Source organism: Macrotis lagotis, chromosome 2 (assembly GCF_037893015.1).
Source record: "Macrotis lagotis isolate mMagLag1 chromosome 2, bilby.v1.9.chrom.fasta, whole genome shotgun sequence".
Lineage (NCBI taxonomy): Eukaryota > Metazoa > Chordata > Mammalia > Peramelemorphia > Peramelidae > Macrotis > Macrotis lagotis.
In genome coordinates, this window is record NC_133659.1 from 295,333,690 (window position 1) to 295,349,294 (window position 15,605).

At 36.9% G+C, this 15,605-nt stretch overlaps 1 protein-coding gene across 3 annotated transcripts in view; it reads left to right on the plus strand.

Moving 5' to 3' along the window:
* Window positions 1-15,605, plus strand: part of OTOGL (otogelin like) — a 228,740-nt gene that overhangs the window by 103,537 nt on the left and 109,598 nt on the right. For all 3 annotated transcript variants that reach the window (XM_074226513.1, XM_074226511.1, XM_074226512.1), the window contains exons 27-28: window positions 5,216-5,362; window positions 13,366-13,485. In XM_074226513.1, the coding sequence (XP_074082614.1) occupies window positions 5,216-5,362; window positions 13,366-13,485 (267 nt within the window). The remainder of the gene's footprint in view (window positions 1-5,215; window positions 5,363-13,365; window positions 13,486-15,605) is intronic.

The following is a 15,605-nucleotide window of genomic DNA, read 5'->3' on the forward strand; positions in this document are numbered from 1 at the left end:
TTCTAACCTCTGACAGTCTAGTCATTTTCATTTTTAAAAGTTTTATTGATAACTTTTGTTTTTTATATCACATTTCTTTCCTAAACACTTCCTTGTAGCAAAACAAAACAATTAAACAAAGACAAAACAATGTATGTCCTTTTGTATGTTCCCCACCTGGAATGTCTCACATCTTTACCAGTGAAGTCTGATGATGTTTTATCAATTGTTGTCCATCATTTGCATTAGTCATTCCTTCAGAATTCAACTCTCTTTTTGTGTTGCTTCTGTTTAGATGATGAGAAGTATATATTTGTTGTTGTCTTGGTTCTTAAAGATACTAGAGAATTTAGAGGGAATCTAGGTCAACTTCCCGTTTAGTACAGAAATTCCCTAATACCTCTGAGGAGTTGGATAAACCTCTTCTATAGGATTCTAGGAATCAGAATCAGGAGCAATGGATCCTATCCTTTCCTACATTTCTGTGTATGATCTGGGGAAGAATAATACACAGCATAATTATTAAATTTGAAGATGACTTGAAAGTAGAAGCAATAGCTATTATGTTGGGTGACAGCATCCACAAGCTTACTACAGGATGAATACAACATGAGGAAATATAATCAAGCACTATTGAACTGCTCAGGCATTTATGAAGCCCCTGTTACTTGCCTGCACTGTGAGAGATTCTGGGGATAAAAAAGACAAAAGCTAATTCCTTACTTCAAGGAGAGAAGTAGCTTTGAGAAGCATACACCACTCCTTCCTTCATGTCTTTCTGGAAGAAAATGGCACAAATATCAGTAAGTAGATGCAAAATATTGACCAAGTCATTTCTAAGACCAGGTGGAACAGAAGGGAATCTGGATAATAGCAGAGAATTGAAAGAAGCTAAGGAAGATGTGACACTTGCTACCCATGTGACCTGTTTTCCTCAGTTTCCTCATCGGTACAAATAAGCGGGAGAAGGAAATGGCAAATCCCTCCAGGAACTTTGCAAATAATACTCCAAATTGGGTCACAGTTGTGTCCAACTAAAATGATTAAAAAAAGGAATGTGTGTGTAGTATAGTCAAGGAGAGTAAGCATTCCAGAGACACCCTATGCACAGAGGTAGCAGATATATCGACATGTATGAGGAATAGTGAGCTTTGACTGCCCTGCAGGGCTTGTGAGGGAAATGAATGTGCAATAAGTCTGGAAAGGTAGGCTTAAGGCTGATCAAAAAGGGCTTTAAATTCCAACTAGCATCTTAGTGGGAGCTCATTAGCATATGCACAGGTTATATTGTCAACTCTTAGTATGGTGTCCAGAACAAAGCATTATCTATCCTTCCAGAAGCAATTGTTTTTTTTTTTTTTGCAAAAATACCAATGTGCCCATTTTAAAGAGAATATAGCTATTAAATATAGCTATTTGTTAAATTAAAAATAGCTATTCTATGATAGAATTAGGTGTTTTAGGTGGTGAGTATGTTTTGGGTTGTACTAGATGATTTACAAGGTCTCTTCCAAATTTTAAGACACCATGTCTATCTTCTTAGTTGTATTACATAGAAAGAAAGATTGTGTAGTTAGGCTGTAAGAATGGGGATGCAGCAGATGTAGTCAGTAGCTTTTCTTCATGGTATATCCACCCCTCTTCCTCTTTAGAGATGCCTTTAGCAAGTCATTAAAACAGTCTAGTGGTTAGTCATGGGTCTTTCAGCACTGAGGTTGAATTTTTTAACTTTCTTCTCCTCCCAAAAAACTCCCAAACCCACAATATATATTTCAATATATAGTGTGCCAAATGCTTTATAATGATTATTTCCTTTGAACCTCACAACAATGCTGTAAGGTAGGTACTATTATCTCCATTTTACAGATGAGAAGCTGAGGCACACGGAAGTTTAAGTGACTGATCCAGGTTCACCCATCTAATAAGTATCGGAAATCTTCCTGACTACAGGCCCTGTGCTATATTGCTACTACCTAGTTGCCCATTAATGAATAAATAATAGTAATTAACCATAGACCAATAAACCATTAATAATAATAATAGAGGAAGAAATGAGGAATAAGGGAGGCCCGTTAGTCATGTAGGGCAGCACAATTGCCATAACCTAGCAGCTATCATTTGGGATTTTCTTAAGGATTCTGACAAAGTGCCAGTAACTTGGTAGTTCTGATAAAGAGAATACCAATGAATGAAGAAATGGTTTGTATAGATAGATGAGATAAGTAGATAGATAGATGGATAGAAAATATCATTTATTTTATTATTTGTAATTCTCACCATAGTAATACAAATAAAAGCATGGCAGATAGTTTCAGCTCATAAGGAGTTTTCATTCTAACAGATGAAGTCAAAATATAAAGGGGACCTGGGGAAGGGAAGAAGGAAGGAGAGATGGGTTCCTAGTGGCATGGCAGGAGATGTCTAAGGGGTTGTGGGGGGGGGTCCTAGAATTGAGCAAGATAAGGTCAAAGCTAACCTATCAAAGACCAGGAAAGTTCCAGGGTTGGAATCCAGTTTTCTAGGAGGGATGGAGTAGAGAGGATGATTGGAGTGGAGAATAGCAGAGCTGGTGATGTTCAGAAATGATCTAATGACCTAATGCCATGTGTGTATTTGTGATCTGCCATTTTGAGACCTACAGGTCTCATTACCTCATTACCATCAGGGGACATTGGTAATGGTAAGATCACCTGTTAGGCTGGAAAGTCACTTAGGCAACCCTTTATAACCTGGCTCCTTTCTACCATTGCAGTTTTTTAATGCCTTATTTGTCTCTATGTTCAATGATCTAATGACACTGGCTTCATTCCTGTTCTTTAAATATAACAATCTATCTCCTGACTCTCCCCCAGCCTTGGAATTCTCTCTCCTTCTCCTAGCCTCCCTGACTTGCTTCTAAGTTCAACTTTCTGTAAAAAACCTGCCTAGCCCTCATTTTATCCCATTTATATGATTTTTGTTCGTAGTTGTTTGTATATTATCTCCCCTGTTACATTGTGAGATCCTTGAGAGTAGGGAATTTTTTTTTTTTGCTTTCTCTGCATCTCTCCCATTTAGCACAGTACCTGATACATAATGGATACTAAATGAATGCTAATTAACTAACCACAAGATCATTAATTGGTAGGTCTGATAGATTGCCTTTTGTTCTTTCACCTAATGATAGGCACTAAAGAACCCTCATATATGACTGCCTTAATTGATTCAGTGTTTGATTCTGGGTCTGGATTGTCCTGCATTATAATGGTGTAGGTAGACTTAGGCTCCCAAGCACACAGCTTCCTGTGCCCTGCCTCGGGCCAGCTGTCCATCAGTTATATGTTCTAGATTAGGTTCTTCTTTGCCAGTTTGTTAAAAAGAAAGTCTTCTTATGGGGTGGCAACTCCCTCTTCCCTTGGGAAATCGAGGGGTACAAGAATGCAGGTAGACTAGTTAAGCAGAGAGTAACTTGACTCTCACTTGTTAGTCATGTCCTGCAACCTGGGAATTGGAACCTCCAGTCCCTGCTCCCGGCACCTAAATAGGCTTATGCTATATATCCAATATATACAGACATGACAAGACTCTAAATGTTGGTGATCTTATCTTCCATTCCTAGCTTTTTTTTTTAGTATTCTGGGAAAGGGCATTATAGTGAGAACCAGTTGATTTTGCAGGCAAGTCATGCATCTAGAACCTTATTCTCTGAGACCAAAATGTCTGGGATTTCTTCTTCATTTACCCCTTCTATGTAAGAATCTGTGGATTTTAGCTGGGTCAGAAACTCATATACCCTCTGGCCTAAGAGATTGATATTGTCTTTTGGTTCCTGGTATAAAGGGGATCCTGATGATGGAGCAGAGTTTGTGAGTAGTAAGAAATGAGCCTGGACTGCTTAGATAGGGAAGAGTCACTGCTGTCACTTAGAATTGCTTCATAATGAGGTTAATTAGATTCTTATCCCAGAATATGGCCCTAGGGATCTTCTTATCTCTCTTATTCAGGAAGGATATAGGGGAAGACCCTTCTATTGGCAGGGTGGCATTCTGTGATGGAGATTGGTTCACAGGATCTTGTCTGAAACAGTGTAATATAATTAGCCTACTTTTATCTGGTAATAGTTGAGAATAGAAAAAGGAGAATGGACAGACCATGACACAATGATCAAAGGATATGAAACTGTTTTCTATCAGTAATCACTGAAAAAAATTAAGGATGCTTGACTGCAGAAAAGGACACTTCTTTTTAAACAATTTAAAGACTACTACCTAGAAGTTAAATCTTATTCTGTTGCCTCTAATAGGCAAACCTGGGAGCAATGGATAGATGCTACTGGGAAGTCATATAATTAGCATTTATTTAGTAGCTATTTTGCTAAGTTATGGAAATACAGAGAAATGGCAAAGATAACCCTTTTTTTCAAGGAGCTTATGGAGGAAATAAGTTAGATCTTTTAAAACTTGGATAGTTCTGGAATCTTAACAGGTCTCTCCAATGGTGTAGATTGCACCTCATCCATGTCTTCTCATCCTGTGCTGCTCTTATCTGTATTCTACATACATCTTCCATGAAGAGGAAGTTCACTCACCATGTTGAGATCTTGTTCTGGACTAGATTATGCAATAATGTTGCATAAAAGCTGCCCATTGATTAGCCCTCTTTATAAAGACCTGGTCAGATCATCTCTTCTGGTTATACATTTCACTTCCTTTGGCGCCACTTCTGCAAAAGCTCTATTCATATAGTTATAACCCAGTCTTTTAATTTAATAAATTTAATGAAAAAAAATTCCCATCAATGAGAATGAACCTTGAAGTTTCCCCCATCACAACGGGTCATCAACATGAAGCTACATAAGAACTTGCCAGTGATTATTTTGAGGATATTTCTGTAAAAGGTATGTAGTTAAACTAGTTTACCTTCAAGTCTTTTCTATTTCTACTGTCCACAAATGGGATTTCCTTGCCTCCTTTCTGAAAAGTCTTTGTCCCTCTATTCAGATCTTACCTAGCATCCAATTTGGTGCATATACTCTTATAGAGTCTGATTCAGTTTCACATATTTATTTATTTTACCTTTACAAAGAGCTTGAAAGAAATCTTATTTTTTTATATTTTTCCTCACAACCCAGTGATATTTAGAATAAACAAAATGACCAAGAGATACTTGATCACTTTTTATGAAAGTCATTAAGGTTTACTTTTCTGTTGTGGGTAACATGGAATTGAATTTTTGATTCAAATGTGCTTTGCCTCAGAAACGGTCAGGTTTCCTGGAAAACAAACCAACATACCAGCTTTGGAAGGCTGGATATTATGCTGTAGTACACTTCCCAGAGAAAGACATCACGATTCTTTGGGATAAGAAGACAACCATACATATCAAAGTTGGATCTCGATGGAAGGTAAGTCAATTTGACATCTAACTGTAATTTTTTTAGGGGGTTGCAGGCCTGAGCCTCCTTTTAAAAAAAATTCAGCATAAGAAAAGAACTGGTGTGAAAACTCCCAGTATTGCTACATATCAATAAGCAATTGATTTGTGATTTATGGTCTTGAAAGTTGACTAAGATGCAGACGGGTTAACTAATTTGTCCAAAGTTGCTCAGCCAAAATGTGGCAGAGGAAGGAATTGAATCCATCTGACTTGTAGCTAACCTTTCTAGCCTTTCTTCTCTATTTGAGATAAAGGAAGTAAAAGGAAATTTTTGATGTTTTGATTAAACTTTTTGATGTTCCATGACTGCCATCAAAGCCTTCCAATGTCTTAGCCTGTCCTGGGATTGACCCTGGGCTCTCAAAGGCTATGCCAGCAAAGCACAAGCTCTGAATTCCTCTGGCAGATCCTACCAAGCTGGAAAGACTTCAAGTATCAGCTCAGCAAGAGACTGTACATCTATCATCCAGAGAACCAGCATAACTACATTTGGAGAAGCTTGTCACTAGTTTGGCTCAGGGGAAAAGGAATTTTTGGCCACAGCAACTGTTGGAGATTATCTACCAGGTCATGATGGGGTCGAGACCTGCATCACTGGAGGGTGTACCCATAGCAAAGAAACCACAGATGTTTGAAGTATTGAAGGAAGAAACTGTTGCTTAAAGTCAAAATAATTCATGTTTTTTCCTTATGTTTTCTTAAAGTTTATGGTTGTATGTAAAATATATATGTATGCATATACAGTTATGCATGTTGAGAGTATTGTCAGTTTCTAACCTTGAAAATTCTAGCAATAAAGGTTCTTTACCTGGGTAAATAGACATTTTATATACATACTCATATGCATATATATATATATATGTATATATATACATATATATATGTGTGTATGTGTATGTGTTTGTGTGTGTATGTGTATGCATATTATCTATCATCTATTTGTCTATCTATCCATCCCTCTCTCTTTCTCTGTCTGTCTTAGCTAGCATTTATACAATACTTTAAGGTTTACAGAACACTTTATATATTTTATCTTATCCCAACAGTTCTGGGATGTAGGTCCTATTATTCCTGTTTTTTTAACAGAAAAGACAATGAGTATAAGTACATAGACTACAATTAAAGAGTTAGCAGTGCTTGAAACTAGGTTTTAACTAGACTTTTTCTGACTGTAGATCTGGGGCTCTATCCATTGTCACCTTGCTGCCTGAGCAGCAATTAGTCACTCTGCTAACAAGAGAGGATACAGATACAAGCAAAAATAAAAGCTAGTCCCTACCCTCAAATAATTTACTTTTTTAATGGGTGTTTGTGTTCAGTCATTTCATTTGTGACTGACTCTTACTGACTCTATTTGCAATTTTCTTGGCAATAATATGGAGTGGTTTGACATTTCTTGATCCAGCTCATTTTACAAATGAGAAACTGAGGCAAACAGGCTTAAATGACTTGCCCAGATAACACAGCTAGTCAGTGTCTGGGACAGAATTTGAACTTAGTCCTTTTTGACTCCAGGGCTCTATTCATTGCTCTACCTAGTGACCCCTTTCTGTTGTATAAAGGTAACACATAAAATGGAGTTGAAAAGCAAGGGAAGCAGGAGGTGGAAGATAAGGTCATTAAGTCTGGAGGGTCAGAATTATTGCTGGGAGAGATGCGAGTATAGTTGGTTCAAGTATTTTTGAACTAGTGATCCCAGGCAGGAACTCATCAGTCAGGCAGAGAGGCCACATTCTGATGATCGTATTTCCATATAATTGATTTCTCTTGTAATTCTATGTAGTTTATTTTAGTCAGTTTAACTATTCTAATTAGACTTCACCAGGTTGCCAAAGGGCTCCATGATGCAAAGAAGCTCAGAACCTCTGTCTCAAATATAGTGTGGAAAATGAGTGAAGTAGAATATTCTGGTTATGTTAACTGTAATGACCTTGGAGGCAGGAAGAAAGGAATTCAAATATTACCTTAGATATAAAATTTATAAGTTGTGAGACTCTGGTCAAGTTACTTAATTTCTCTATGTCTCATTTTCCTTATTTATAAGATAGGTAATGTATTTGATAGTTTCTAATTTCCCTCCAGTTAGTCCATAAACTTTTATTTAGTACCTACTATAGGCCATTCATTATGCTAAGTGCTGCAGATACAAAGGGAGGCAAAAGAGAATTTCTGCCATCTCACAAAAGAGAGTTTCTGCCAAATCACATACAAGATAAACAAATAAAATAAACAGGAATAGAGGAAAAGCACTAAAATTAAGGGGGGTTAAGAAAGATTTCCAATAGAAAGTAAGAATTAAGTTGGGACTTGAAGGAAGCCAGGAGATGGAGATGAGGAAGGAGGACATTTCAGCCAATAAAAATTCAGGAGATGAAGTGTCTTTTTTGTGGAATAGAGAGGAATCCAATGCCATTGGATGGGAGTATAAGGTATAAAACACTAGAAAGGTAGGGTTGGGTTCATATTATAAAACACCAAACAGAGGATTTTGTATGTGATCCTGGAGGTGATAGGGAGTCATTGGAGTTTATTGTGATGAGGTGGTAATATGCTTGAACCTGCACTTTAGGATAATCACTTTGGTGTCTGAGTGAAGGGTGGAGTTGAGTGAGAAGAGACTTGAAACAGGTAGACCAACTATTAGGCTATTGCAGAAGTCCAAGCAAGAAGAGATGATGATCCACACCAGGGTGGTGTCAGTATCAGAGGAGAGAAGGGACTTTAATCATAGGTTTTACTAAGGAGAAGTTGACAGGTTGTGGCAACATGATTGGATATGGATGTAGGAGATAGTGAGGTGTTGAGGAAGACACTAAGGTGTAAACTTGGGACAATGGGAAAGTGTTGGAGTCTTCAGCAGTAAGAAGGGGAGTTTGCAAGTGGGAAAGATTTTAGTTGGGGGAACATAATGCACTCAGTTTTGGACATTTTGAGTTTAATATATCTAATTGGACAACCAGTTTGAGATATATGATAGGCAATTGGAGATATGACTGGAGGTTAGGCCTGGATAAGCAGATCTGTAAATTATCAAAAAGATGTTGGAATCCATTGGGGCTGACAAATTTACCAAGTGAAATAGTCTAGGGGGGTGGTGAAAGAAGAGGCTTAGGACAGAGCCCAATATGACACTCATCAGAAGTTGGAATGACCTGAATGGAGATCAAGTGAAAGAGAATGAAAAGTTGTTAAATAGATAAGAAGAGAGTTATGAAACCCTGAGAGAAGAGGGTATCAAAGAAAAATGGGTGATCCAACAGTGTCAAGGCCTTTGAGAAGTCAAGAAAATGCTGCTTAAAAATCTACCACTCCATTTAGCAATTAAGAGATCATTGGCAACTTTGGAAAGGGATGTTTTGTTTGAATGATGAGGCTGAAGCTGGAATATTGAAAGTAAAGAAGAGAGTTAAGGGACATAAATAGGAGGCAACTATTGATAATTTCTTAAGAAGTTTAGGCCCCAAACCACAAAAACATGGGAAGTTAGTGGAGATGGGAAGACCAAATGAGAGTTTTTGAGAATGGAGACATGGGCAGGTTTATAGGTAGTAGAGTATCAGCCATTATTGACAAGGGAGAGGTTGGAGATAAATGAGAGTGCTGAACATTAATGAAGCAATCTGTTGGAGGCCAAGGTTTGGAATGGGATTGCTTAAGCAGGTAGAGAGGTTTTCTTTGACAAAAGACTCTTTGACTCCTCTTCAAGTGAGGAAGGAGTGAGAGAGGAAATGATCACAGTGGTATCTAGTGATGTGAAGTGAGGAGGAGGAAAACAGAAGGAGTTCTTGGTGAATAGCCTCATTTTTTCCCAGTAAAATATGAAGATTGTTTCTCAGCTGAGATGGTGAGGGTAGGTGGATCTATGGAAGGATTGTGGAGAGATGAAAAAGTTTGGATGAAGTATGGTGGAGAGTAAGTTGTTCAAGGAAGTATGCAGCATTGCCTAGCAGGAATGAGAGCCCAGTAGATGTTATGTAACTCAAATTTGTAGTAAACTCAGAAAGTTTGAATGATTTTCCCTATTTTTCATTCAGAAACGTGTGTAGAAGCAAAGGCAGCAATTTATAGAAGTGATACAAAGTTTAGACTTGGTTGGGCATAATCAGCAATATAAGGGAGCAGAGAATTCAAGAGATTTTATTTTTAGAGCTCTGTCTCTAAACTATGCTCCAATACACATCATGTTTATATATATATATATATATATATATATATATATATATATATATATATATATACAGGAAATCTAAAATTGGAAGAATAGCTATAGTAATTCAGAAACTTCAAGTCTCAATTACATTTCATGGCTGGTCAAATCATTAGTCTTTATATTTTATTTAAATATTTTTGTACTTATTTATTTAAATATTTAGTATTTAAATACAAATACAATGTATGGTTAGGTATTTTCTAAATGGTTATGTTGTTGACTTATTAAATACCTAGTATCATGTTTGCGCAAAAATGACATTATAAATGTTTGTTTTATTTTATCTTACTTTATTTTTTTCCAAATACATATAAAGATAGTTTAAATTTTTTTGTTTATTTTATATTATTACAGTAATCTTGCTGTAACAGTAATAATAAAACCCCCTCACCCAAAAGATAAGCAACCTCAAAAATAGTGAGAGAGGAAAGAAAGGGTACTTCAGTCTGTGTTCAGATTCCAATGACTCTGTCACTGGGATGAGTTGCCTTCCCTATCGTAACCACCAGAGAAGTTGGTTCAATATTTTCCCCGTAGTTGCTATCACTAGCTGTATTTCCCTCTGCTCTATTCTCCCCCACTCTCATCTATTCCATTTTCTGTGTCCTTTCACCCCGTCCCTGCTCAGAAGCATATTGAATCTGAGTACCCTCTCCCACAATCTTCCCTCTCTTCTATCACCTACCCCCCCCTTCCTGTCCCCCTATTCCCCTTCATCCTATCCCTTTCCTCTCATTTTTCTCTAGGGTAAGATTGATTTCTATACGCTATTAAGTGTGTATGTTATTTCCTCTCTGAGCCATTTCTGGTGAGAATGCCTTCCTCCTGTTCCATTCCATTGTAAAAGCTTTTTTATTGACTCTTATGTGAAAGATCTTAACCCTTTCTTCCTCTTCTTTCTCTTCCTCCCAGTTCTTTCCTTATCACCCATTGACTCCATTTTTACTATATTATACCATTATATTCAGCTTCTTCCTGTACCTTGTCTATATATATTCTCCTTCTAACTGCTCTTATAAATGAGAAAGTTCATATGAGTTATCAGTATTTCCTTCCCATGCTAGAATATGAACAGTTCAACATCATTAAGTTCCTCAGTTAGTCCTCATCTACCCCCTCTATGATTCTCCCTAATCCTGTACTTGGAAATCAAACTTTCTGTTCAGCTCTGGTTCTTTCAATAGGAAAGTTTGAAAGTCCCCTATTTCAATGAAAGTCTATCTTTTCCCCTAAATGAGGATGTTAAGTTTTGCTGGGGAGTTAGTTGATTCTCAGTTGTAAACCAAGATATTTTGCCTCCAGGAATATCATATTCCAAGACCTATGAGCCCTTAATGTAGATGCTGCCAGATCCTGTGTAATCCTAACTATGGTGCTGTGGTAGTTGGATTGTTTGTTTCTGGCAGCTTTTAGTATTCTCTTTGACATGGGAGTTTTGTAGTTTGGCTACAATATTTCTGGAAGTTTTTCTTTTGGGATCTCTTTCAGGAGGAGATCAGTAAATTCCCTCAATTTCTATTTTACCCTCTGCTTCTAGGATCTCAGGGAAATTTTGTTGTCTTATTTCTTGAAAAATGAAGTCTAGGCTCTTTTCCTGGTCGTGACTTTCAGGCAGCCCAATAATTTTTAAATGATCTCTTCTGGATCTGTTTTCAAGTTCAGTTGTTTTTCCAATGAGATATTTCACATTTTCTTCTAATTTTTTTGCTATAGTTTCATTTCTTACTGAGTTCTTGAAAAGTCATTGGCTTCCTTTAGTTCCATTCTGCATTTGAAGGAGTTATTTTTTTCAGAGAGCTTTTTTATCTCCTTTTCCATTTAGTCAATTCTGCTTTTAAGGCATTCTTCTCATTTGCCTTTTGTGTTGCTTTTTTTCCCATTTGGCTTAAACTTGTTTTTAATGTTATTTTCTTCAGCATTTGTTTTGGTATTTTTTTCACCAAGCTAGTGAGTTGGTTTTCATGATTTATCTGGTCAATCTCATTTCTCCTCCCAATTTTCCTCTACTTCTCTTAATTGCTTTTCAAAGTCTTTTGTGATCTCATCCATAGCCTGAGTCCATTTTCTATTTCTCTTGAAGATTTTGGATACAGAAGCTTTGAGTTTTGTCATCATCTGAGTCTGCATTTTGATCCTCCATAGAAGCAAAATAATTTTCTATGGTCAGATTCTTCTTTTTCTGTTGTCTGCTCATGTCATGTCCTCAGCCTATGACTGATTTCCTGCACTTCCAAGGCTTTTTGGGGTTTTGGGGACAACCCACAGGGATGTAAATTCCTCCAAGGTCTTATGAGAGACTCTGACTTCTCTCTTGCCTGTGTTCAGGCCCTCCCTATTGCCCTGGAGCTGTGAGGAGGGTCCCTGCTCCATTATGGTGGTGTTGTGGAGGTCTGGATCTGGATCTGAGTGTGAGCAAACAGCAGTCCTGATCCAGGGAGAGCAGAGACACCTTTGCAGTCTCCCCTGAGCCCCTTACAATCTATGGGCTGAGAGCTCTGGACATGCTGGGTGGCTCTGCTGACTCCCACCGCAGGTTCTATCTGCAAGGCTGCTATGAGGGCAGCCCTAGCTCTGCCCTCACTCTGGGTGCAGCAGTATTCTCTCACCACCCCTTCTGTTCATCTCCCCGATAATCCCTGGGCCAAGAGGTCTGGAAACCTCCCCTTCTGCCACTGACCCAGGAGCCAGCCCTGCCTGTGCTCTGCTGCGCTGTGCTGCAGCTGCAGCTGTGGCTCTGGCTGCTCTGTGGCGTTTTCCAACCCCTGGTTCCAGTGGAACAGACCTTTTCTGCGGAACTTCTAAGTTGTCTTGGACTAGGAAATTGTATCACTCAGGCTTTTCTGCAGGTTCTGCCCCTCTAAATTTTGGCTAGAGTCATAATTTGACAACTTTTGGAGTATTTTGGGGAACGAGTGTCTGGGAATTCCTGCCTTCACACTGCCATCTTGGTTCCACCTCTTAAGATAAGTTTTAGTATTCATTTTTGGTAAGATTTTGAGTTCCATACTTTTTGTACCTTCCCACCCTTCTCCTCATGACAGTGAGAAATCTGATATAGGTTATACATGTGCAATGATGTTAATATTTCTTTATTACTCATACTGTGAAAGAAAAGTCAGAACAAAAGGTAAAAAGTCATGAGAAAGAAAAAAATATAAAGTCAATTTTTAAAAAGAGAAAATAGTATGCTTTGGTCTGCACTCAGGCTCCATTGTTCTTTCTTTGAATGTGGATGGCATTTTCCATTGTTTTCTCTTGATTATGTAGAGAGCTACATTTTCAGTTATATCCAGCTTGCTTTTATTTTTAAAATACACAATAATTTCAGTCTCTACCTTTGAAAATGATTGTTTATATCTATTTCTGACCTTCCTTTTCTAGTCTTATATGAATTTTTATAAAAGATGCCTCAATGTCCTTTTTGTCTCTTTTTCTATTGTCTACATTAAAAAAATGATGTCTTTATGACACTCTTTTTATCACTCTGTTGCTGTACCCTCTCATCTCTTCAGTCTCCCAACAAGAGCTTGAAAGATGGTTTATTTATCTTCCCTCCTGAACAAAATTTGTCAGTTTGGTTTTGCATTGATCTGTAATAAAATTCAGTAAAAATATATATTAACACTATTTGTAGCAGAGCATTTTATTCATGAATTACTATTGTGAAAATAGCTTAAAATTAAAATGTATAAACAGTTCTAATGAAATATTTTACCATCACTAGTTTTAAAAATTATGTGAAATTTCTGCTTATTTTTTAGGGAAGACTTGGAGGTTTGTGTGGAAACTTTGACAAATGTACTTCAAATGATATGACTACCTCTAATAACATGGAAGTGAGAAGTGCTCAGGTTTTTGGAGAAAGCTGGACAATAGGACAGGTAACTTAAATGTTCTAATTTTTAAAATAATAATTCAAATTATATATTGAGAATAGCTATTCAAGGAAAATGATTTGGGGATGATATGTCTGTATCTTTTTCTGTAAGGATATTATTGGTATCTAACAATATACCCTTCTGGATTTAAGAATTCACCCAATCTCTCTCTGGGCCTCAGTTTCTTCATCTGTAAAATGAGAAAAGTTAGGGGCAGCTAGGTGGTGCAGTAGATAAAGCACTAGCCCTGGAGTCAGGAGTACCTGGATTCAAATCCAGTCTCAGAGACTTAAAAATTACCTAGCTGTGTGGCCTTGGGCAAGCCACTTAACCCCATTTGCCTTGCAAAAACCTAAAAAAAAATAAACAAATAAAATGAGAGAAGTTAGATTAGATAGTGTCTGGCATGTCTTCCAGCTCTGCATTTACAATACTCTGAGAAATAATTTAATTCATAGAATTGATCTTTTATGTGGGGATAGGGTAATAGATCAAGAGAGTACCTTGGAATCTATCACTAGATGGAACCCCACTCATTTTATTGAAGGAGACCCTCTGGATCTAAAGAAGTAAGTTGTTGTGGCCACTCTGGTAGTAAGGATGGGGTGGGGGATTGAATCCAAGTCTTCTGACTACAGAGTATCTTTCTTTCTACCACATTATCCTGCCATTTATTCTCTAGGGAAGAAATATTTGTTTCTCTCAGTCTTGGTGACCTTTAAAAAAACAATAGAAAACATCTGCTATTCTTGCAGGGATTCTTAATTATATCTACCAGATGTATCATTGCTTCCTTTAGGTAATTATAAATGACTTTATTATTTGAATGCTTACAGAAATGATTTTAATATATTACATTTTTGATATATTTTATTTTTATATTGCTTAATTTTTCCATTGTCCCTTCCCAGAAGTTCCCATAAAACAAAACATATCTTAAAAGATAAAAATCAAATTAATAATTGCCTCATAAATATGAAATCATAACTAATATTCCATATCAGTAGAACTGCCATCTCTGTAAAGGGGAGGTCTTTTCTCATCTCTCTCTAAATATCTTATTTTGTTTATGAATGAAAAATTTAAAAAATAGAAAAATATGGATGAGGGATGGTGTTAGGAGGAAATATGATCAATTCTATTTTGAATATGTTGATTTTGAGATGCCTCTGTTACATTCAACGGTTAGTGTCCAGGCAGCAATTATCAATGTGGGAATGGAGTTCAGAGGAGAGATCAGGACTACAAATATCTATTGGGGAGTCTTTTTCCAAGATGATATTTTAACTCATGGGAATTTATGAGATCATCAAAAGAAGGAGTGTAATTGGGGCGGCTAGGTGGCGTAGTGGATAAAGCACCGGCCTTGGAGTCAGGAGTACCTGGGTTCAAATCCGGTCTCAGACACTTAATAATTACCTAGCTGTGTGGCCTTGGGCAAGCCACTTAACCCTGTTTGCCTTACAAAAAAAAAACCTAAAAAAAAAAAAGGAGTATAATAGTATAGAGTCTGAGGGTTTGATGATATAACAAAGAAGATGATCAAAGAGGAAGAAGGAGAACAAGAAAGGAGAATAAAAATGAACCAGGAAGAAAAGAGAAGTGAATCCAAGAAAGGAGGATAGTGTGATCAATAGTAAGAAAAGGCAGTTGGATTTATAAATAGAAATATATCTCTAAGTTTCTTTTCCCTTTGAGATTCTATGATTTTTATAACACAGATACATGCAAAGCATCTCAAAGTGTTTTAAATAGCTTATTAAGCATCATGAGAATATAATAAAAATGTTGTTTGAATAAAGGATAGGGAGGTGTCTTGGAGATCATGGTTTTAGGCCTCAGAATTATCATGCTGTCTTTTAGTAGACTTTCCCCTAGAAGATTGCATATGAATTTCCTTATTTTTCCAAATAAAATAATATGTAAAACATTCTTTATGCTTTTTAATCTTCAAAATTCCAGAAAATGTTAGTTGGTACTTATATTTTTATGATTTCTAATGTTTATTTAGGATATTGCATGCAGAGAGTAACAACTTAATGAATGTTTATTGATGAATTAATTGACTTCCTAGTTGGTTTTTTAACAATTGATATTTTATTTTTCCAATTATGTGTTATGGT